The sequence below is a fragment of the Strongylocentrotus purpuratus genome, unplaced genomic scaffold (genome assembly GCF_000002235.5).
Source record: "Strongylocentrotus purpuratus isolate Spur 01 unplaced genomic scaffold, Spur_5.0 spur5_scaffold_8, whole genome shotgun sequence".
Taxonomy (NCBI): domain Eukaryota; kingdom Metazoa; phylum Echinodermata; class Echinoidea; order Camarodonta; family Strongylocentrotidae; genus Strongylocentrotus; species Strongylocentrotus purpuratus.
In genome coordinates this window covers 6,801,690-6,825,305 of record NW_022145614.1, presented here as the reverse complement: position 1 = coordinate 6,825,305, position 23,616 = coordinate 6,801,690, and the positions used below count along the sequence as shown (strand labels likewise).

Sequence of the window (23,616 nt, the reverse complement as noted above, 5' to 3'; positions counted from 1 at the left end):
ATGCAAACAAGAACATCCCCTCACTCTCTCTCTCTCTCTCTATTTCTATCGATCTCTCTGTCTATCTCTCTTTTTCTTTCTCCATTAAACACATCTCATAATCGTTTGTTACCCCTCTTTTGCAGTTGTGTGTCTATCTTCTTGTCGCATTAGTCATTTCCATTCTAGTACATTACTCTCTCGGACACATTTTTCTCATGAACAAATGTAACTATATAAGAATAAACGCTAAATAGCACAATTAAAGCAATCAAATGTTAAGATGAACACTTCCGTCATGGTTATGACTGAATTTATTTCTTTGCAATATAACTGGAATCCTTTTTGTACAGTTCATTTTACAATTCCATGTACAATCATTCAAAATTGATCAATCATAATGAATCATGATTAAATATAAAAATTGGAACTTATCTGTAGCACATGCTCATGGCAGAAAGAACAACATGGTAGCTCTCAAAAGAAAGTTTTGTATTCTGCGTTGAATCTGTTCTAGCTCTAGTGAGCTTTTGTAGCATAGTTTTAAAAACTGTGCAGTAAGTTTACAAAAGAGAAAATACTTGAACAATATATCAGCATTACCAAAGGCAAATAAACAAAATTGTATGACAATAAGTGAAACTGTAGCACATGTTCATGGCAGAAATTACAACATGGTAGCTCTTAAAAGAACTTTGTGTATTCTGCAGTTAACGTACTGTGCAGTAAGTTAACATAAGAGAAAATACTTGAACAATATTTCAGCATTATCAAAGGCGATATAAAAAAAAAGTATGACAATAAGTGAAACTGTAGCACACGTTTATGGCAGAAAGTACAACATGGTAGCTCTTAAAAGAACTTTGTGTATTCTGCAGTTAACGTACTGTGCAGTAAGTTAACAAAAGAGAAAATACTTCAAAAATATTTCAGCATTATCAAAGGCGATACAAAAAAGTATGACAATAAGTGAAACTGTAGCAGCTGTTGGGATCTGCAATACGTTTCCTGGCTCTCTTATTCTGTATTAGAATAAAAAATATAAAAGTGGTGGACAAAGTATTAGTTTAACATATTCATGCTTTGAACTGTACAGAGTGCAAAATTATATAAAAGTAAAAGTACTGGTGAAGGATGAAGGAGTCAACACTGCAGCAAGTCAATGTAAATGACTGTAACCTTGCAATCTGACTGGCATGCTTCTCTCCTTTTGCTTCTCCTCGCTTGCCTTGATTTAATGAACCAATACATTCACTCTCTCCCCTACCCACCTTTAAACCCAGCCATCATCAAGAAATAAGGGAGTGAAAGAGAGAGAGAGAGAAAGAGAGATGGGAGGAGAAAGAAGAGAATTGCAGTACGTCTGCATGGTCATTTATCCCAGAACCCCTCCATCAGAGGGAAGCAGAGCAATTACTCCATTTACTCTGTCTAAAGAGATGTACACCAGCCATTTTCTGGTACAACAAAAATACATTTATCTTTTTCAAAGAAAATTCTCCACTCCCTGGGCAGAATTTGTAACAGGCAACCATTTTAAAGCTTCAGACTTTTACCTCACATTGTTCAGGACGTTCTCCAATATCTCTGTGTAGAAGCCATTCTCTGTAAAGTACACAAGAATAAACTTTATGACATAGAAATGTAAAACCCATTTTTGAAGTAAATATTGTAGGAGAAATAAATGGTTCAAAAGATAGCTTAAGAGGTTGTTGTTTTGATAAATGAATATTGTAGAGGTGTCTGCAACAGCATAATTCCAACAAACTGACTTATAATTCCTAAAGACAATGCCCACTGTAAACTACAACCTCAAATTGGTGACATTTGAGACATTAATATTTTTCAGTACTACCTTCACTGTCTGCTTGGATAACTTGAAACTATGTCAACTGTCTCCTGCACTTCGATTGCTAAGGGAACAACCGTCATCAATTCCAGAACTGTGTCGATCGCTGGATGATCTTCTGAAAACCTCTCCGGAATTTGAAGTAGATGCTATGGTAGTAAAAATATGTAAAGCCAGGAATAATATTATAAAGAGAGCACTGTAATATTTTGTAATATAGTTAGCATGATACCTTCATCTTTCAGCTTTGCCGCAGTCAAAACTTAAATATACCGGTACCCATAACCAGGGGAGTGCCACTTACATTCTTTTTTGAGAACTTTTTGAACATATCCTGAAATTGTCATGGCAGCAATGACTTTAAAGTTAACGGTTTTATTGTTTTTGTGATTTTAAACAATTATCAGGGGGGCAGATACTTTTAACTATTGCAACATCTTCAAAAAATGCAAGCAAACTAGCAGAAACAGCTTAAGGAATAATGTAACAATTATCATGGATTTATAACTTCTTTTTGACCATATCAATACTGTATAAGGGCTTTACGATAATTTATAAGGCATTTTTAGTGAAATCAACATAACGCTAGTTTAACTTACAGCATAGTTATTGTGGTTTGCACATGGGTTGTCCTCTTTGAAGTGGTGTTCACACAGGGAAACAAGACACTGGGAGCATGTACTAAACACTTCATGTAAACATATGAAATGTTGACACATTTGAACTTCAATGAGGCATGTCTATGAATAAAAAGAGAACGTTACAAAAATATAGAAAACAAAGAAAAACTTGAATATCACTTCATCAACTATCTCAGTCTGGTTTATTAATAGGACTAAATAACTAATATCATCGGTGGGGTGACAAAACCTTGTATCTCAAAAATCATGAATTTTCAGAAGAGCGAAAAAACTTTCCTGTCTCAACAAATTTAGTGCTGTGACACCGTCTTTTCTTTTTAAAACTGGAATATTTATACAATTTTTAATGTGATTGTTGAAATACAGTAAAATAATAGGTTTTATATTTAAAAGTAAGTTACAAGGTTTTTGCGTTTATCTACATCGAGATACAAGTTTTTAGTTTTTATTCAAATTGAGATACGAGTTCTTACTTTCAACTCTGAATGAGTTACGAGTATTTGGTTGAATAAGTTACGAGGATTTGAATACACTAACTTCGGTACTGTTAGGCTGTGTGTGAGTTACGAGAAAAAGGGATTACGTATCTTATGTTACGAGGTTTTGTCAGTGCAGCTTCAAAGGGGGTTAAAGTTACGAGGTTTAGTTCAAGGGTGTTTGTGTGGAATTTGTAAAAAAACAGAGAAGGCGTTCCATGGATTTATCAGGTGGTGTCGTAGGCCATTAGGTACACAAATTAAGATACAAGGTTTTGTCACCCCACTGACGATATATTTAACTTTACTAAATTGAAAATTTGATGAAAACTTTTTTTTTAAATGACACTTACTGTATATGAATAAAAGCTAACAATGATCATCAAATAATTTTGGAAAGTATGTAAGCCAACAATGTTTCTTCGTGAAATTACTTTTCATTGCTTTACATCTCCATCATAAAGCCTACCGACACTCGGTTGATCTCGTATAGGTCCATGATGTACAATGAAAATTGTTCAGAAATATTCATTTAGAAATCATGATACTGTATAGCATTTCAGTTCCATGATTGCTGTCATATTGTTATCAAACCAAACAGAATAGTATGTAGGCCAACATTGTTTCATCAATAGTATCATACATTACCTGTCATTGTGACCCGACATCTCCAACGTCAAGCCTTGGTTGATCTGGTAGAGGTCCATGGTCTACAATGAAAATAATTCAGAAATATTCATTTAGAAATCATGATACTGTCAGGGGAGTCGCTAGACCTTCTTCGGTGGGGGGGGGGGGGGGGGGGGGGGGGTGTAGAGGCCAACGATTACCGACAAAACTAGCCACCAATTACCGACAAAATTAAATGTCCCAATATCTACAAATTTAACCCTATAAACCTGGGGTCAAAATCTAAATTGTTTTTCATATGAACTATCTATAGTACTTGTGTATGCGCAAATGGTCATTTTCCTCGACGACATAAATATACGAATTATTTCGTCAACTAATTCGGTGGTCACATCCCGCCATACATGCAAGTGCGTGCTGTCTACGTGCAAAAACGTGTGCAAAATTTGGGTATCGGTACGTGGTGAGTACAGCCTCCGTACGGATTTGGGAGCACGCAGACACACCGTAGCACTTTTTAGGGAGGGGCGGTAGTGGGCAAGCGTATCATTTTTAATTGGGGGTGGGTGATACGCCTTAGAAAGCTTAGACGTTTCCTTAAATTATTAAGAAAATATAACAATTTATTGTACCATCCTCGACTGTTAATCCGTGTCTGAATTCAGTTTCTCCACCTTCCGCGGAAGCTTTGACGTTTCATTAAATTATGAGAAAAGCAGACGATTCGGTGTACTGTTCTCGACTCTTAATCCTTATCTGAATTCAGTTCTCCCCCTCCCGCGCGAAGCGCCGAAGTTTTGATGTTTCATTTAATTATTAGAGAAAGTAGACGATTCGTTGATATGCTCGACTCTTAATCCTAGTTTGAATGAAGTTTCCCCTGCTCGCGTGAAGCTTGGTAGTTTTGAAGTTTCATTAAATTATTAGAGAAAGAAGACGAATAGTTGGGCGTTTTTTACTCTTAATAAGCCCTAATTGTCTGAATTCAGCGCGAAAGCTTTGACATTTCCTTAAATTAATAGAGAAAGCAGACGATTTGTTGTACCCGGCGTTTGCGACTCTTAATCCTTATCTGAATTCAGTTTTCCTCTCTCGCGCGAAGCGCGGAAGCTTAGACGTTCCCTTAAATTATTCGAGAAAACAGACGATTAGTTGTACCGTTTTCGACTCTTAATAAGCCCTATTTGTCTGAATTCAGTTTCCCCCTCTCGCGCAAAGCGCGGAAGCTTTGAAGTGTCCTTTAATTTTTAGAGAAAGCAGATGATTTGTTGTACCGTTTTCTACTCTTTATAAGCCCTATTTGTCTGAATTCAGTTTCCCACTCTCGCGCAAAGCGCGGAAGCTTTGACATTTCCTTAAAGACCGTCAATACTACTGGGCCAGAAGGGATTAGACCACACAGCGAGGTCACTGAGAGGTGGCTATTTCATTAACTCTCAACTAACATAAGAAAAAGAGGATCATGGGGGACCAACAGGCACCGATTGGGGAAGTTTTCTATAAAGAGGGAGCAAGTAGCTACAGGTAGGACAGTGGGGCTTTACATTATTAGATAAAGCAGACAATTTGTTGTACCGTTCACGACTCTTAACCCTAATTTGTCTGAAATCAGTTTCCCTCCTCCTGCGCTTTCGCGCGGAAGTTTTGACGTTTCCTTAAATTATGAGAAAAGCAGACGATTCGTTGTACTATTCTCGACTCTTAATCCTTTTCTAAATTCGGTTGTCCCCCCTCCCGCGCAAATCGCGGAAGCTGAGACGTTTCCTTAAATTATTAGATAAAGAGGACGATTCGTTCTACCGTTCTCGACTCGTCTAAATTAAGTTTTCCCTCTCGCGAAAAGCGCAGAATTTTTGGCGTTTCATCAAAATATAGAGAAAGGAAGACAATTCGTTGTACTATTGCTGACTCTTTATCCTTGTTTGAATTTAGTTTCCCCGAAAATTTTAAACCTCTGATTTCTTTAGCTGATATTATAGGAAAGTGAAACTTCTAGAAAATACAAGTTTTGTAGTCGTAGTCACTCTCGAAGTCATCGCAGCGGATAAAAAGTCACATTTCGTAGGGAAAAAAACTTGTAGCCGACCGGCAATATAAACCTCACCGACTTCAAACTTCTGCATTGATATAGTACACGAGGATCGAGCAAGAATACCGACACAGCTGACCCGACACAGTAACATATTTACTTGTGTCTTTCTTGCTCCCTCGACGAGACGACTCCACCCTAAAACCCCCCCTTTCTTTTACTCCCACTCCTCCTCTCCCAGGCTCTTACCTCCCCTCTCTCTCCTCTCTTTCACCCGCGTTTCTTTTGTTTCCCCCTTTTTTGTTTGTTTCTGTCTTCTCCTTCTTTTCTCTTTTTTCCTCTCCTCCCTCTTTTTCTTTTTTCTCTTTCTTTCTTCTCTTTTTTTCCCTTTCTTTCCTCTCTTTTCCTTTTCTTGTTTTTCTTTTCTTTTCCTCACTTTTTTCCCCTCCCACTTTTCTCTTTTTTTCACGAGGGCAGCGCAATTTACCGACAATATCCTGACAGGTGGGGGGGGGGGGGGGTGTCGCGTCCCCCCCCCCCCTTTGGAGACGCCCCTGGATACTGTATAGCATTTCAGTTCAATGATTGCTGTCATATTGTTATCAAACCAAACAGAATAGTATGTAGGCCAACACTGTTTCATCAATAGTATCATACATTACCTGTCATTCTGACACCGACACCGACATCTCCAACGTCAAGCCTTGGTTGATCTGGTATGCTGTCATCATCACTTTCCTCAGACTCATCATCCACTGACAGGACAACTCCCTCCCATCTCCTGCCTTTCCAAGGCATGAAGACTTTTGTCCCTTTTATTGGAATACAGGGACATTGAATATATCTCCATACACTACCACATTTTTTGGAGCCATCTTTGTTCCACTGAACAAGCAATTCTCTTGTTGGCTCCATGCTGCAGCCTACCTGTGCAAATCCTGACAAAGTGAGGGAAACAAAAGGGTTACATTAATTTTGACTGAAAATAGATCTAATCCAACTTACAAGCTACTTTACAATTGACCGTCCCCAATACTTGTAGCGGAAAGTAGAAACTTGAGTTCTAGACATGCAACTATCATTTGAGATTGCCCTTGATTAAATTTGAACAAAGCCACTAAAAGACAAAGGTATCAAAATTCAAACCATTCTCCTTTCATATCTGTAGACTACTATCATTTTTGCAAATTTAATTTGAACAATAAGAAGTATTAGACCTCTAGAGTCTATAATCTGCTTGCACTGTTGCAATTGGTATAATAATACCTGAATACGGTATACTACTAACAATCTGGCATTTATTTAACTAATTTTGTAGATCTACGCTAAGCATGCTTTCAAATTTCAATCCGTACCACTGTCTTTACAAATTGTTGTCTTGTCTCGTCTTTCCATGAGCGAAAAAACAGTGAAATGATTATCACGGCACATAGATCTATAGATTGACGACTACTCCTACATACTGTACATGTATCTTGATCTAACTGAACAACCTCACACAAACAACATCACATCCCGCACCCAACTCTACCGGAACTGACGTTTTCCCTCGGGACAGCTAGTAACTGCGTGGAACGCACTTTCGAAAATCACCCTTGACTTGGGGCTTGATGCTAGTTGCTAGACCTAGATCTACTTCATATTTGGAGGCCTTCAACTTCAAGGGAGCGCTTCCATTGCAACCCACTCCAGCAAAGCATAGAGTCAATGCCACTCAACATCCACCCCAGCACAGCTCACAGAGAGTCAATGATAATGCGTAATGACTCTACTTGCCCGTGATACCATATAAATCAATACATGGGGCAACGTATTAATTATCATCATTATACATCGCATTTTTACCCGATAAAATCAAAATATTCTAACGATCCTAATCATAATGTAATCAGTGTGACCAAATATATCAAATCTTCCAGATAATTTGACATTTACAACACGTTATTTAAAAGAAGAAGCAGTTATTTTGCTTACCACAGGCCTAGCAGACGTCAGCTTCGCGATAACGCCCTTCTGCTTTGATCAAAATTTACGCTCGCGCCTAATATGCAAAGGGCGTAGAGGGCTTACGCCCTTCTGCTTAGCGCGATATCTGACAGTTTGTGCTAACGCCCTTTTACTATTGTCGATTACGTAATCATTTACTTCGTTTTATGCCATCTCGATCACATCATTTGAAAGAGCTTTGAAAACTCTATTAAATGACATGAAATATCAAAAATCGATTTTTGACCTGAAATTCGAGCTAACGCCCTTCTGCCAGCCGTGCGACGATTTGTTTTGGTATCTATTATTGTTCATAAAACTTTGGATATCACCTTCCTTACGCACGGGTTTTTCACCAACGACTGTTGAACCGAAATCTTCACATTTTGGTACAAGTTGTATAACACTTTAGATTGATTTTTCATCATTGGTTTTAATAGCCTACCCCTATTTTTTTTAAACCAAAAGAAATAGATCTACACTGTGTTTCATAACCTTCATTTTGCCATCAAAGCCTGATTCACGACTGTCCTTTTTTTCCCCGTAGGTTCTTTGTTGACAAGCCGATAGTAAGATCCGAACCACCACATTTGACCAACACCTCGTTCCAACTAATACCAGCCTCTGAAAGCAGGGGCATAGCGTCATCATATCATAAGAACACATGTGCTAGAACGGATGACCCAGAGGAACAGAACGATTTAAAAGAAGAAGAAAGAGAAGGAAAGTCGACTAGCCAAGAAGAAGAAGAGAAGAAGAAGGGAGGTCAAGAGGAAGAAGGAGAAGAGAAGAGAGTTGACGTAGACTCAGAAGAGGGTCCCTTGAAGGGACTAAGTCCTGAAGAAATCAATCAGCTTGCTATCAGGGCTTTCTATACATCCACCACTCGAAGGATGACGGAATCGGCTTGTCTACCGTTACCTAAGGTAGACTATACTTTCACTTATCTACTTTTGCATTTCCTATCATCACAAGGAAGGTTGTTACATCTCTGTTTCCTTTCGACAGCTATGGTGTTTTGGGTATTTGCTCATCGAATAAAACAAATAAAAATCAGGAAAAAATTAAACCATGCACTTACTTCCTTACGTTTAGCGTATGATGACTCATGTGAGATATTACTTAATGTGATATTATAGATTCAAAAAACATTTGCTTAAATCCTATTGACAACAACTCAAACCAAAATTAATGAACCACAATTGGGCGAGCCCCCTTGCTGTTTCTCCACCAGTACATGTTAACAAATCAATGAATAGAGCTGCAAGTAGTCGGTGCCTATAATATAAGAAACATTGCAAGGAAATGGCTCTGTTTTTTTTGGGGGGGGGAGGGGGGGCCTGATTATGACCGTTGGTGCTACAAATGTCACGTATATGCCCCTCCCAATTTTTCATTTCCTGGATACGCCTCTGCAGTGTATGTGGGTGCAAAATGATCATAATTATCACCTTGAAATTTCAAGCATGAAATAAATGTTGTTTTTACTTTAAACAAATAATTTTTCAGTTCCGACCTCCAAGCTCAACACTGGAGCGTAACGCAGACATGGTGAGGTACCGTCCTTGGCGATACGACAGCGGTCCAGCCCTATGGCAGGAGATCACCCCTCCAGTATGGGATCGGATCCAGGAGCGGGCTAGGATCAGGCCTAGACAATCCTATCCCAGACCAACGCCTGTCATCAACACAACGGCGTTCTGCCCCATGCCCCCCTCCATCAATAGGCCAAGATCAGGAAAGTGAGTTTTAGAGAAGTGACCTTTCAGTTTTTATTGCCCTTTGATTTAAGAAAAAATATAATAATAATAATAATAGCCTAATAGTCCACTCCAAATTTTATTAAACCGAAACGGAAATTCTTTTTGCCCAATTAATTGATCGTGAGCCCGGCAGCCACTGAGCAGCGCCAGATCGACGTTGCTCTATCCCTTATTGTTGAACGCCAAACAAGGTAGCAACAACCCCCGTATACAGGGCAGATTTGTTTTTTTCTAAAAAAAAGTAGAATCAATACTGATATTTCCATGTACAACCAGAACAGAAGTCCTATTTCTCACACGTTATGACATCATAGAGAACTTTTTTCCCGTTAAATTGTTCGGGGGTACTTTTCCTCGAAAAATATGTTACTTTAGTTGAACTTGTCTGGTTGAATGTCGGTACAGAGGTAATTATTAAAACAGAATAGTTGTATAATCTGTAATATTTTTTATTTTCCTTTTTCCATTAACAGGTCAAAAGTGAAAGAGGGTGTTACATTTTCCGTGGACGAAAAGATTACCGATCTCATCAAACGTGAAAGGCTCATCTCAACCTAGTAAGTATGGAAATGAATTGTGTACAAGATTGGACGATGTGATTAGATGATAATTACTTTTTAAAATCCTATCCTCCGCTTTTTCCTTTCACAGTTTGTGTCCTCTTTTAAAAGTTAACTTCCTGTCATTTTTTTGGTAATCTTTTTCTTTTACCATCATTATTCTTTATCGTTGGGCTTTCCACCGATTTTTGTATTTCATTTTGTATATTTTACTATGTATAATATTTGTATCTGATTTCGGATATAAAAACAACAACAACAACAACATTATTCTGAACCCATCCTTTTCCTCATCTTTTCGTCTCCCCTCCCCACTCCTGCCATGGTTTCCTTTTGTTAATTTTTTACTCCTCCTATTTATCCCCCTGAATTTCTCTAAAACTATGTCTCTCGCTCTCAAATCTGCTTACTTGTAGTGTCCGCCAGTGTCCTGGGTATGCGGGCTATCGTCCCAGGTCCCCGCTTCGAATCCCCATGGAGAATCTGAATGAGCCCAATCTTAGAATGATGACCACGATGAAGGCCAGTTATAGGTGAGTTTTACTCTCTTTTCTTCTTCTTTTATCCTTTTTCTTCTTTTTCATATTCATCTTCTTATTTTGCTCTCTGCTTCTGCTGCTCCTCCTCCTACCTCTTCTTCTTTTTTACTCGTTTTTCTTCTTCTTCTTCTTCTTCTTCTTCTTCTTCTTCTTCTTCTTATCTTCTTCTCCTTCTTCTTGTTCTTTCTTTCTTCTTCTTCTTCCTCTTCTTCTTCGTCTTCCTCTTCTTCTCCTTCTCCATGTTCTCCTTCTCCTCCTTGACAAATTGATACTTCAAACTAATGGACACTTTCTGTACTGGATGAGTTATAAAAATACAAATATACCACCTCACCCTCCGAATAAGAGTTGACAGTTGCTTGAATACTGGTAATTTAAAAATCTTAGGGGGGGGGCAGCCTCAGCAACCCGCACCTATGTTTGTGTTTATAGATATAGCCTTCGATACATTTCGTCTAAGGAAGAAACATTTTCAATTTTATACCACTACCTTCATGACGTTCTTTTCCTTTTCTTTCCTTTGCATCAGACCTTTGATGTGTCCTTTGACGAAAATGGACCAATTTTCTCACCAGGGGCCGCTGTCTCGTACCGTCACTCTCACGTACCCTTACAATCCTTTTAACGAGAAAATACGCCGCTTTGGAAAAAACGATGATTAGTAACCCCTTAAACCTACATCTTTATCCAAAACGTATACCCAAAACACTTTCATGAAACATCACCCATCCTTTTTGTGTATGGGTATGAGCAGGGGAAACACTGCCCCAAATTTCATGAGAACGAACTGTGCCCTTTTTAAGAAAAATAATCATGCTCGTTTTCAGAGCCATCAAATGTCATTTCTCTACAACAGGTGTGCCTTTCTACACTAAAACATTTCCCCCTAGGCATATTTCAACTTATCATTCTTTAAACCCCATTTCCTTTTGAACTTCATAGAATGTTATCTCATTAAGTCATATTGAAGGTCTTTTTTCATATTTGTTTTGAAATACAAGGTAGTGATATTCAGCTTTAACAAATTGAGATATCAACTTTCCATCGTAAAAGCAATTAATCGAACTTTGTGCTCATTAATTTGTAATGATATTTTAAAACGACTTTTTCGTAGTTACTAATGGACCAATTTATTCATGATTTCCTTTCCGACATTGCCGATTCGACTGTTCATAAAACGCCCCGACCACCCCTCCACCTCTCCCGCTATCTCTCTTTTGTCTGTTTGTCCGTCTCTCTGTCTGTCTCCCTTTCTATCTATGTCAATCTTTCTCTAATCTTGTCTACGTATGTACTTGCATCATGATGGTAGAAAATTTGGGCATGACATTTTAGAACAGGGGTCTCGTTAAAAGTTAAAGCATAATTGTCTTAAAGAAGTTATCTATGGGGTATTCTTTATGCCAAAACTTTCCCATTTTAATTCAAGACACTATATACATGCTCCTGAAAGATGAATCAGACTTTTGCCCCTCTCTCTCTCTCTCCATCCCCCCTCTCTCTCTCTCTCCATCGCCCTCTCTCTCTCTCTCTCTCTACCCCCCCTCTCTCTCTCTACCTCTCTCTCTCTCTCTCTCTCTCCATCTCTCTCTCTCACCCTCTTCCTGTCCATTTTATATCCACCTCCTCTCTCTAACAAATTTAACACATACATGTATGCCAGCATGCACAGATAATTTTATGACGTCATCGTAATTTCCATAAAACAACCACTGCATCAGACATATCAATTATTTGCTTTTATGGAGCACTTTATTGAAACTTATTTTCGTTTTCAATCTTCTACTATACTTGAAAAACAAACAACACAAATTACATCAATATCATACTTTCATTTTTTTAAGGCTTGCGCAGTTTACGTCGCAAATCTGCTTCACACACATAACATAAAATTTTACCATCATCTACGACTTTAACCACACTAAAAAACAACCAATAATTATTTTCCTTGGAAATTAGGTCTTATTATACTGAACAATAATTATGTAACGTTTCCAGTTTCATTATTTTGCTGAAATATTATTTTACCAGAGGTTCTGAAGAAACTGGTTCCGAGGAACCATATACCTCCTGGACAAGTAATGTATCATCTGTATAATTACCATGAAAGATTGCCGACTGGACCGGACAACTACCCCCTTGGACAGTCATCCGTGTAGCGTGACTACACACAAATGTAGACAATAACTACCCGGAGAATTACACATCAAAGGTAATAAATCTCCGGACAACAACTACTCTCTCAATTAATATACGGACAATTACCCTATAGGAAATGATTGTCTAGAATGGCGGTTATTTTTTTTGATCGAGTAGATATCCCAAGGGGGTAATTTTCCGGGGTAATGATTTTCCCTAATGAGATGTCCAAGGGGATAATTGTCCACGGGTAGTCGTCCTGGTAATTATATATCCTTGATGGTAATTGTCTAGTGGGCATCATCATTTAAGGACAGTTGTCCATGTGTGAATAATCATAAAGGGGGTATTAGTATAGTCGTTACTGCATGAGTATGAAATGCATGCCGTAAACATCATTGTAACGGCACCGATTTACAGAATAGGCCGATGATGAATTTCACATGGCTAATTGTTGTTCTTTGTTTCATGACTGTGCATGGGACGCCCCCCCCCCCCCAATCTTTAAGATGGGGGGGGGGGAGGTGGTAAATACAACAATAGGAAAGAAGTATGCTCCATAACCGGAATATACGACCAATTCCGAAATAATTGATAGAAAGTGCCCCGAATCAACACCCTGAAGATGACTATTATCGCGTTACACTCAGCTTACATCAAGTACATGGAGTAGTTTTAACACACTGCAGCTAGTTTGACATATTATTACAGCAATGGCCACAAAACTATAAACACGATATTGAACATAATATACAAGAGTCTATACAATGAATGGTGGGCATTTACTTCATTTCGCATTTCTCTATGGAAGATGATTGTAATTTGCATTTTAGTAAACTTTCACTTGCAGCAGTAAGAGCTCCAGCAGCGTGCACTAAAATCAATTGTAGTTGTTCAATGAAGACCCTTTTTATTCTGCTTTACATTAAATTGCAATTCGAAAAGAAAAAAACAACAGCACATTATTGTCGGAATTAACACGTTTAAAAAAAATCTAATACAATATACAATCCATCAATAGTTATTACATAATATTGTGACAATCTACATCAAGGCTATTAAATTTGTATTTCAAAAGAATATCGAGAAAGCTTGTTTTTACGTCAACATTAAACATCGTCACACTGCTTTTATAATTCCCTTCATGACTTACCCATCAAACAATCAGCTCGTTACTTTATCTAGACCAGTACATGTAATTCACGGATTTGATGTCACTAAACGTAGCCTATTTGGTCAGTTTATTGAAATGCAGTTTAAGCTTAATTTGACTGAATGACAAGTACTTTTTGAACGTTTAAAGAATATTATTCTACGTAAGCCTGTCGAATTTGGTCATACCAATTAATTCAAGAACTTTGTAAAATGATCTGTAATTTTCAAGCTCTCATTTAATCCGAAGAGAGCCCAACAATAATTGATAGTCGTTTGTTTTCGTAAGCGTACGGGGCAAGATAAGGAGGGGACTTGGGGAGAGAGTAGCCACCCCCCCCCCCCCACCCCCCATCGCGATTTTTTAAAGTTCCAATACTCGGGCAACCGTTACCTCATATTTGCGCAGTGAGATTCCCTAATAGCTTTGACGACACGAGGTGCCCGGATGTGATTTTTTTGTAATATTCACTGCAAATAGTGTCGAAAAATTCGTTCGCATGCAGACAATTTGGAAACGAAAGTGTTGATACTCGGGCAAGGGGTATCAGCTCCCCTCGCGAAAATGTACCCGTAAGCCCAAGCCTGTTCTTGTTTGAGATTTATCCGTGATACCAGCAATTCAATGAATTGTTTTGGAACATAACATGTGACGGTCGTTACTAAAAGTGATAAAAGCATGGATCTTACAAAATACTAATTTAACACATCTTACATATTCTTACAATATGTATTTCTTCAAACGTTCCTCTACTTTTAAGTCTTAGATCTGATGCATGACACATCTCTTGTTCAATCACATAGTCTTACACTATACATATATATTTCTTCAAATTTTCCTCTACTTTTTAGTCTTAGATCTTGTTCCATTCTACATAAATTCTTTGGATATCGCACAATACTGTTTGACAGGACTGATACGATGCACACACACTTTCATTTAAATAATCCAGTACTCAGCATTTTCACACACATTGTTGCCATCCGCACACGGCCGTATAAGTAGGTCATAAGCAGTGGCGTAGCCAAAGGGGGGGGGGCACCAGGGGCACGTGCCCCCCAATCGAGTGGTGGTGAAAAAAAGATAAAGAGAGGGAGAGGGCGAGAAAAGAAGACACCCGGATCACCTCCCGCAACCCCCCCCCCCAGTAGCCTTGAAGAAGAAAAAAAGAGGGGAAAAAGAAAGAAAAAAAGGGGGAAAAATCATTTTCAGATTGGTGCCCCAAGTGCCCACTTAAGGAATGAACCCATGCTACGCCACTGGTGATAAATGAAGAACTTCAACCATAACAAGACACCAAAATCCAGCTTCTTAATAATATTATAAAGAATACAATTTTTGTTACCGTGCATGGTCATTGTGTCTGGTGAATTAATATACAGAGAATCGTTTAAATAATTCAGAGAGAGAGAGAGAGAGAGAGAGAAAGAAAGCAACTACTCAACTCATAAATACAGAAATGTAATCGATTTTTTTTCTTCTTCTGAAAGAGAAGTTATATAAAATCTTTATATCGGTATGCTTAACCAATGTGGATTAAGAGTTGGATCTTTTGCTTGTATACAGTTAAAGTTCTTCATCTTCATGTATTCTCCTTCTGTTACATCTTTGACCATAACATATCCTATTCTTTCAAATATAGAAATATGATTGTCAAAAAGAAAGTATTGTTCATTCTGAAATGGTAATTTGCACTACAATTTGTAAAGCGCTTAGAGACATTTGTATTAAGCGCTATATAAAAGCTAAATATTATTATTATTATTATTATTACAATTTAAACTACGATTTTAAACCCATCTGTCTAATTTCATACAATAGTTAATCCTCATTTAATAGATACTATGTGATCTTTGATTAAAAACTCCTGTCTTGCGTCAAAATACTACTTTAATATTACGACGGTTTCACATTAAAACTATACATTAGAAGCAGTGACTATAAGGGACGAATAATTAACTTTTAGCGTGCAATTTTTGTGTCCATATTCGTCGAGTAAAAGGTGGAGTTAAGTGCAAGCATTAATTAAAAGGGACGATCGAGCAAAAAGACAATTCTTCGATGGTAACAATTACACTAATAATGATTGTTATGATGATTATGTGCATGGGAATTTTTTTTTAACAGTGTGAAAATATATTCCACCAGTCATCGATTCCTTGACATCACAATCAAACACAAATTGTGGCCAGATTCCATCACCAACAACAATCTTACAAAATACAAATGATTCTTAAAAATCATTTCCATGACAACGAATCCCGTCTATATATATACAGGCATCATAACACGTGATTGAACGAAAAGCATGGTATTAATAGTGTATAATTACAAAAGCTTCCTAAAAAAATGATACACTACAAAAAGCATCCACTCTCCTCATTGTAGTCCCACCTAGTCATTCAACAGTTTCATGATATCTATATTTCAAAAACATCTGTGTATTTCAATTAAAAAAAACAATGATAATACTAATACCTAAGTGTGTTTCATTTCAGTTCCAAGGCATTCTCTTGTAGTACAAACATCCAGAAAACATTCAATTTGCATCGCTTTTTTTTGAGTCAGTGAAGTAGTAAACAATCGTCCTGAGTTCCGAGTGAGTTTTTTTGTCTCTCTTTCTAATACACATCAACACGTCTTTCTCGAGATCCCATGCATGGTATTCATAAAAATAAATAGATTTGTCGGCATTTGAGCCCCTGTACAGATTAAAAGAAAGCGCATCCGCATATTTGATAGACAACCATTCCCGAAAGAAAAACAACAAGCAAATGAAAGATAAAATCCGAGTACATGTTATATTAAAATGTATCAGCGCTTTTTTATAAATGCTAAAAAGACGTATAGAAAGGAAAACTAAGTCTAGTTGGGATCGAAACGCGATGGAATGCTAAAAGACGAAAAATTTCAAAATGTCTGTTCTAAGCACCAACATTTGATCCAAGAAAAGCATTTCACAAGTTAAAATTATGAGTTAAACCTCAACAGCAAATGTAAAATAACGGGTTACATATAATAGCGGCTGCAGATCTTACGGAAAGCTATTTGTCGGCATTCGAACCCCTGTACAGTTTTACAACCAGCCTCCACTAATATAACATTACAGATAAAGATATGTATATGCAGATATGAATATGCAGATTTAAAGAAAGCAGCATGCTGTGTGTACTTTGTGACATGTATTTCTCTACAATCATTCTTGAAAAACTGACGCCCATACAGAATACACCACATCAAAGAGGCAATGACTTATGTACACCCAAGTAATAAACAGTTGGATAAATATATTCCTCTTGTAGGTATTCAAAGATTGGAGAATGTTGAAACATCAAAATACAAAATGCCATGAATAGAATAGATTCATATATTAGCACATCTGTGGAATATATTAATTCTTGTATGATACACACAACCACATAGACACATTTAAGACTGGCTATTCACATCAAAACGTGGCAATGGTATAGACAGTGTATGGTATGAAGAGTGACATTACAAATTTAGATCCAAAAACGGCACCACTAATACATGAACTACAGCTGGTATGGTTTTATAAGCTCTTATAGTTTGGTGACAAAAGGCGCAACTTTTACATCGTTAAAACTAAAGAGAGTCGTTTAGTGGAATCACTTGCAATTAAATGATTTTAATCGAATTGTACTCTTTAAAGTTCATATTGTTCACCTTTATTGGTCATAACTGGCAATTGAAATTGTGTTATCTAATTGGTGAAGGTAGTTTCAAAACGGGTGACGAGTGATATGTTTTGCATCATTTTATAATATGTTCGCGTTTTTTCCTCATAACGTATGCTCTGTAAGAGTACGAAAAATCACTGATAATATTTTGATCATTAATAATGCATTGGTTTATACAATACACATGCATATTTCAAGACCAGACAATTTGTGTGTTTAAAAGAAAAGGCTATTGTCAATTTTGACATTATGGAATTTGAAAGTTGTATTTTACACCGAGACAGTGAACACTTCACAATTTCTAAATACAATTTGATATCAAACAAGCTCACTGCAAAATGTACAGCATCAGCGAAAGAGACGCGAGAGTATTATGCAACAGTCCACTTGTAGTGCTAACATTAAATAACATACAGTTTTCAAAAAATTATATAAGGCTCCTTGTAAAATGACCCCACAGTTTCTTTGGCTTGTAAAATAGATTAGGCTTGAATTTTACATACTACATTCTAAAGTGATAAGAGGGAACCAGCTGTATCAAAATGATGAACAGTGACACAAATACTCCGTCAGGTAGATTAACGTGATAGACGCAACAATATTACGAATTCATTGATATGATATATCAAACAGAGAACAAATTTCAGACAGAGAATTCTCATTTTCAACTTTGAAATGAGCATAATGATGATTGGTGATGTTTTTCAAATATATATATATATATATATATATATATCCACGATATTCCAGAAGACACCATATATTACCAACCAGCTCTTAAATTCAAATTGTTCACACAATCATGAACCAATCATGAACCGCCGAAATATGCGGGAAATACAATTTCCAGAATGCCAGCTTTTGGCATCCTTTGCGTTCGGCTTAACATCAAATCGTGTGCGTATAGCATCCATTGTTAGTTAATTCAAAACAGTTTGATATGTATCCGTTTCTTGAACAGTGCACTGGTTACAATCCAATTCGACACCAAAGACACTGTCACGCATCGATTTTACAGAATAAATTCTGATAAAAAATAAAGGAAATAAAACCACTTTCACCAATTTGACTGACATTTCATCATATACCGATATACAAGCGAAACGGTGCATTATACCTCACTCACTGTTGCAATACTGATCAATGTTCTACGTATAGAATATACAACATCATATTTATTGTAGTTGATATCATACTTTCAAAAATCGAATACAGTTCGCTAGAAGACCTCGTTTGTATCTTGCCTTATCAATGTGTACCTTGATTTAGTTTCCCAAGCTGTGACGTCAGGATTTAACATAATTATTTTGGCGGGAAAGTTGGAGACTGATTCGGTGACCTCAGACTAACTTTCTTTGCTTGACCCGATTTCGAACAGAAACTTACGCCGAGCGTCGGATTAAAGTTTGAGTATAGAATACGGCGTTAGAGTTTGGAGGGATTTGATTGCAGCACCTTGGATTTTCTCTACGTCACAGCCTGATACCCGTTCACATCGACGAGACTGATAACAGACAGTTGATTGGTGAATTTCTTTAGTATATTTCCTGGAATGGCCCAAAATAAATCGGTTTGAAGTCGGTGTGGTGGTGTGACTGTGGAATGATTATCATCCATGTGTGAGTAAATGCATTGATCCATCTTCAGCATTTAGCGGAGGATTAATCGGATAGTACGATTCCTATAATACGCAGATGATTCTTGAATTATTGGAGGCAACGACCCATCCCTCCTTCCTCCCACACCCCGAAATCGACGACCCTACTAACAGCGCACCACCTCATCGTGTGAAACCCGTCATCAGCAAAGCTTAGCTAATATCGTTACAAATCCCTGAAAGATTTCAGTTTGAAAATAATTTGTGATAAATGCTTATTCGTAATATGGCTGGAAAAAACCATACCCATAATATGGGGCTATATTGTCACTTTGACAGTGGCGTTGATCCATTGTCATGATAGGGGAGGGGAGCGAACGCATACGTAGGAAGTATTAGCAGCATAGAATATACAAGTTAAGCCGAAATTATTATTTCTAATTACTGCCCCCTGCCCTCTCTCGCTCCCTCCAAGGATCGACACCCTTGCAGGGGCGAATTGATTTTGTGACATCATCGTAATATTGTTTTCGTGCGTGGAGTAATCTATAAGGGAAGAGAGTAAGTGAGAGAAAGTAACGTCAACCATCTGTTCTATAAATATCTTTATACCCAATCATTTCCTACAAGAGTAAACATACTTGAAATAAAAGTTACCCTCATAGAGTAGGTCCCTTTATTTAGGGAGGAGGTTAAAAATATGACAAAGATCAACCAATTTCAGTTGTATTTTGGCAAGGGGAGCAAGCGTCGCAATAAATCAACACCTTCTGTATTTACTGGTTTCCAGCTCAAAAAGCGATTTATCAATATTTCAGTTTTTATATTCTGCAGATTAAACGTCGATATGGACATTAACAGAACCATAGAAGGCTCGTACAGGGGAACCCATGTATCGAAGCCCTACAGCACATCAACATCATCTCCAACCAAGTTTCCAACCAAGACATAGTTTCCATCATGATCTGGAAATCGGGTTTCTCAGAATTCACGACCGTGACTGTCTGGTATTTCCATATTAATTCGTAAAAATCTACATTACCTTTAAAAAATCTATTCACTTGTTGCTCCCTTTACTTTCGAAGCCGCATAAATATTCCATCACTTTTGGATTTGCCAGTGAATCTTATAAATAACTGTTACTGTTATTCCGAGTGGTTGGGTAATGATTGTGGTCCCAAAGTAATCGCTTTTACTTGGCATGTGTTGCTTCTTCTGAGTTACGCCCTATCGGCTGAACCTAATTTTATTAGAACTAAAGCTTAATACTACCAAGTGCCTTTTAGTGCATTTCTAATCTCTATAATCCGTAAAATACCATTCTTAAAAGGACGGGACCATCCTAATCGCATCGATTTCAATTATCGGCGTTCCCAACATTAAAATCTTTGAGAATCATCTGCCATTTTTATATAAGACGCCGAACAAAGCCACGTTCTTAAACCCTACACCCAGGGCAGCACCCTTCCAGAACTATTATAATTGATTGTTTGATAGGGAAAATATCTTATAATCTTACTTTCCTTATTCAGTTGTTAAATTTTAAGTGAATTGTATGAAATGAACAACTTTTGGCACCCTTCATCTTGACTACATAGCTGACTAATCCAAGTCGATACCCGTCAATATTTTGGCCTTTTCTGACCCCTTATGGGTCTTCCTGATTTTCGACAACCCCTTGAGCACCGTTTTCCACCTCCTCCTCTTCCTCCTCCTCCACCTCCTCGCCGCCGTCACCTTCTCCTTCCTCTGCGCCATCACCGACGGAGGCTACGCCATCATTCTCCTCTTCCTCGTCCTCTTCATTCTCGTCCTCTTCCTCTTCTTCTTCTTCGGCTTTTTCTTCGTCCGATTCGGGTGTGCCCGAAGTCTCGCCGCTGGTGTTCGGGTCACTTCGGCTGCTCACAGTCATGCCTTCCGAAGGCTCTACTCTGCTTTCGGGCAGCCAATAGTGTACCGTGCTGTCAATCACGTGACGAAAGTGCCTCATGACTCGGTTTCCAATGGACTCGTATGGTTCCGCCATAATCTACAAAATGAAAATATGGGATGATAGAAAAAAATGTATTAGATTAAAAAGAGTATCATACGATAGAAAAGAGTATTAGTATTAAAAAGAGTATCTGTATTAAAAAGATGCGAGTTGGTTTAGAGGTATCGTCAGCTGCTCTGTCTTCGCCTACAAACCGAAAAGTTAAGTGAAGTTTTCCCGATGGTGAGTGATAGGCACACATCTGAAGATAAAACAAAAATCAAAATCACACACTCCCACATGAATACAGATGTTACTGAATACCTACCTATCTGTTCAATTTTTTTGAGAAATATCATCAAAATGCTTGATATATCAACCTTGTATGTAAATTTATCTTATGAGGAATGTAAAAAATTTAACATTCTCGTTATTATGATTTTCTAATAAAAAAGAAAAACATTTGTTGTGTATTTATATGATGTATTCATTGGAAATTGTTTGAAAAGAGGCACTTTATCGGCAGACAAAATGTGAGTGGGCAATTAATAGTTTAAACTTGTTTTTATTACCTCGATCTCAACCTCATGATTGCCTATGACTAGCATGGCTTTATAGAGTTGTTTCTCGACGGTTGTATGTACTCCTCTGCTCTGGATTGTACCGATCAGTTCCAGATCTAACCGGTTCAAGATCTCTTGACGCGCTGTCACTACGTCACTCCCAGAATCCACCATAAAAACTAAATGGAAGAGTGTGTATAAGAACACAATTCATGCGGATAAATATATGAATGAAACATGACAAAATAAATAGCTTATAGTAATTTATAAAATGTAATTACTTTTATGTTATATATTCCATTTTTTCTGGAAAAGAAATCTTTTCACAGGCCTATCTAATTTTTTCATGGATACACTAGTCGATACTAGATTTTTAAAAGTAAATAAAAAACATATAAAACAATAAGCCCTTTTCAACAGAATTAAACCGTGTAGGCTGTTATTTTTCCTTTTGAGGATATATATTTCAGAGGCTGTGCCTTGAAACAAGAAATGGGCACTTTTATACTTTTACATTTCAATTTAAATTCATTTATGTTTCCAACAAATCAATTATAAGCATGTACAACAATTTAGGAATACACTAAAAGCAATGATTGTACAATTGTGTACCCCTCAAATGATACTTAGAAATAATGAGTATTAATTGAATTAACAAGTTCGTAACTACAAACTTAGTCGTTTGCTAATATCATATTCGAATCCATGATCTTTTGTTTTAAGAGGCAGAAGCATCATATCATTGAGAAGAAAAGTAATCAGTGTAACATCACCTATTAAATTTTGCCGCCAAATCACTCACCCTCTTTGAACGTGGGTCCATCTGGTTTGAGCGACCGTAGAGTCGCATGGATGCAGAGGAAATCGAATTTGGCGCCCTCTAGTGTTGGTGGTTTGCCCCAGTATCCGATAGCCAATGGCGTGGCAGACTCGGCGTCTTCAATTCTTCTTCTCTTACGTAATTTGGGTACTACAAGAAAGAAAGGATAGATAAAAATAGATAAAATAGATAAAATCATACAGTGGTAACCAAGACTACAAAAATATTAATTGATCGCAGTAAATGGGCAAAGCTAAAGTATTTGGGCATTTGGTGTCCCATAGATTGCGAAATATAATGGCATTGTTAAAATAGATAATTGACATCAAAAGTGCTGTTGCTTAATTTTGTATGTGATCCAAACTCCATGGAAAATATCAACTCAATATAATTATCAGACATTAATTGTAGATTTGGTTGATAACGTATGGGATAAAGTAGTGTCAACTTGCCCATAATATATCACATGCTTCTTAAAACATTCTTAAACGAAATCGGTTCATCAATATTTTTAAATTTTAGTTGCTGCTTAACAAACTAATATCATGAACGTTTGTATAATTTTTTCTCCTTATAAAGTACATTAAAAGGTAAAGAAGATGTGTATATTATTTGGGTCACATGGCTAATATTGTCTTAAACAAAGAGAATCACAAATACAATCAGTACTTGAAAGAGAAATGGTATGTTTCGGAGATACACGTAATACAACATTATTTTACCGCTATGGATGGAGTAACACTAGTTTAAAAGAAGAAAAAAAATTCGGTTGAATCAGTAATATATATATTTTTTCTTTCTCTCCTGTAACTTTAGTAACCCAAATTAAATGTTCACACAGTGTTTACGTTTTAAACGTATTTTTTTTAGAAGATATCGTATACAATTTTTAAATATTTGTTTTTCCTTACTCTTTTCGTTACATCATATCATCGTTAAGTTATATTTTTAAACTTTTCATTTGTCTACGTCCTGATTTTTATGTTCTACTTCATCTTTTAAGATCTGCAAGATATCATTCTGTATTAAAATGGTGTGTTAAATTCGATATAAAAACACTCTATACGTGGAACGCGCACTTGCTCTATTCATCCAAAACAGTGATAACATCTAGCTGCCATAGCAACAGCCTTCTACCTTCAAGAGAACGACGTCATCATTCAATAGGTGACGTCATTATTAATACAATAAAAAAAAAGTGTAATTCACTGCCAGAATG

At 37.1% G+C, this 23,616-nt stretch overlaps 1 protein-coding gene and 2 long non-coding RNA genes across 3 annotated transcripts; all 3 read right to left on the bottom strand.

Moving 5' to 3' along the window:
• Positions 1-257: 257 nt before the first annotated feature.
• LOC115920355 lies at positions 258-1,580 on the bottom strand. The gene is made up of 2 exons (XR_004062362.1): positions 1,536-1,580; positions 258-1,001 (listed from the first exon to the last, which is right to left on the bottom strand). It is a non-coding gene; the product is annotated as an uncharacterized LOC115920355 (long non-coding RNA).
• Positions 1,581-1,582: 2 nt separating this feature from the next.
• Positions 1,583-7,871, bottom strand: LOC115920354. Its single transcript, XR_004062361.1, has 5 exons — positions 7,579-7,871; positions 6,267-6,542; positions 3,594-3,655; positions 2,428-2,568; positions 1,583-1,977 (listed from the first exon to the last, which is right to left on the bottom strand). It is a non-coding gene; the product is annotated as an uncharacterized LOC115920354 (long non-coding RNA).
• Positions 7,872-12,182: 4,311 nt separating this feature from the next.
• Positions 12,183-22,611, bottom strand: LOC100892466 (acidic leucine-rich nuclear phosphoprotein 32 family member E). The gene is made up of 3 exons (XM_030976003.1): positions 22,380-22,611; positions 21,587-21,756; positions 12,183-21,071 (listed from the first exon to the last, which is right to left on the bottom strand). Exons 1-3 carry the CDS (start codon positions 22,594-22,596, stop codon positions 20,691-20,693), a joined length of 768 nt encoding a protein of 255 aa, XP_030831863.1. The 5' UTR covers positions 22,597-22,611; the 3' UTR covers positions 12,183-20,690.
• Positions 22,612-23,616: the final 1,005 nt, after the last annotated feature.

Coding starts and splice junctions, on each gene's coding strand:
- LOC100892466 (XM_030976003.1), bottom strand. CDS start 22,596: ATGATTTTATCTATTTTATCTATTTTTATCTATCCTTTCTTTCTTGTA. Junction 21,757..22,379: donor TGGACCCACGTTCAAAGAGG/GTGAGTGATTTG, acceptor TCTTCCATTTAG/TTTTTATGGTGGATTCTGGG. Junction 21,072..21,586: donor ATCATGAGGTTGAGATCGAG/GTAATAAAAACA, acceptor TTCATTTTGTAG/ATTATGGCGGAACCATACGA.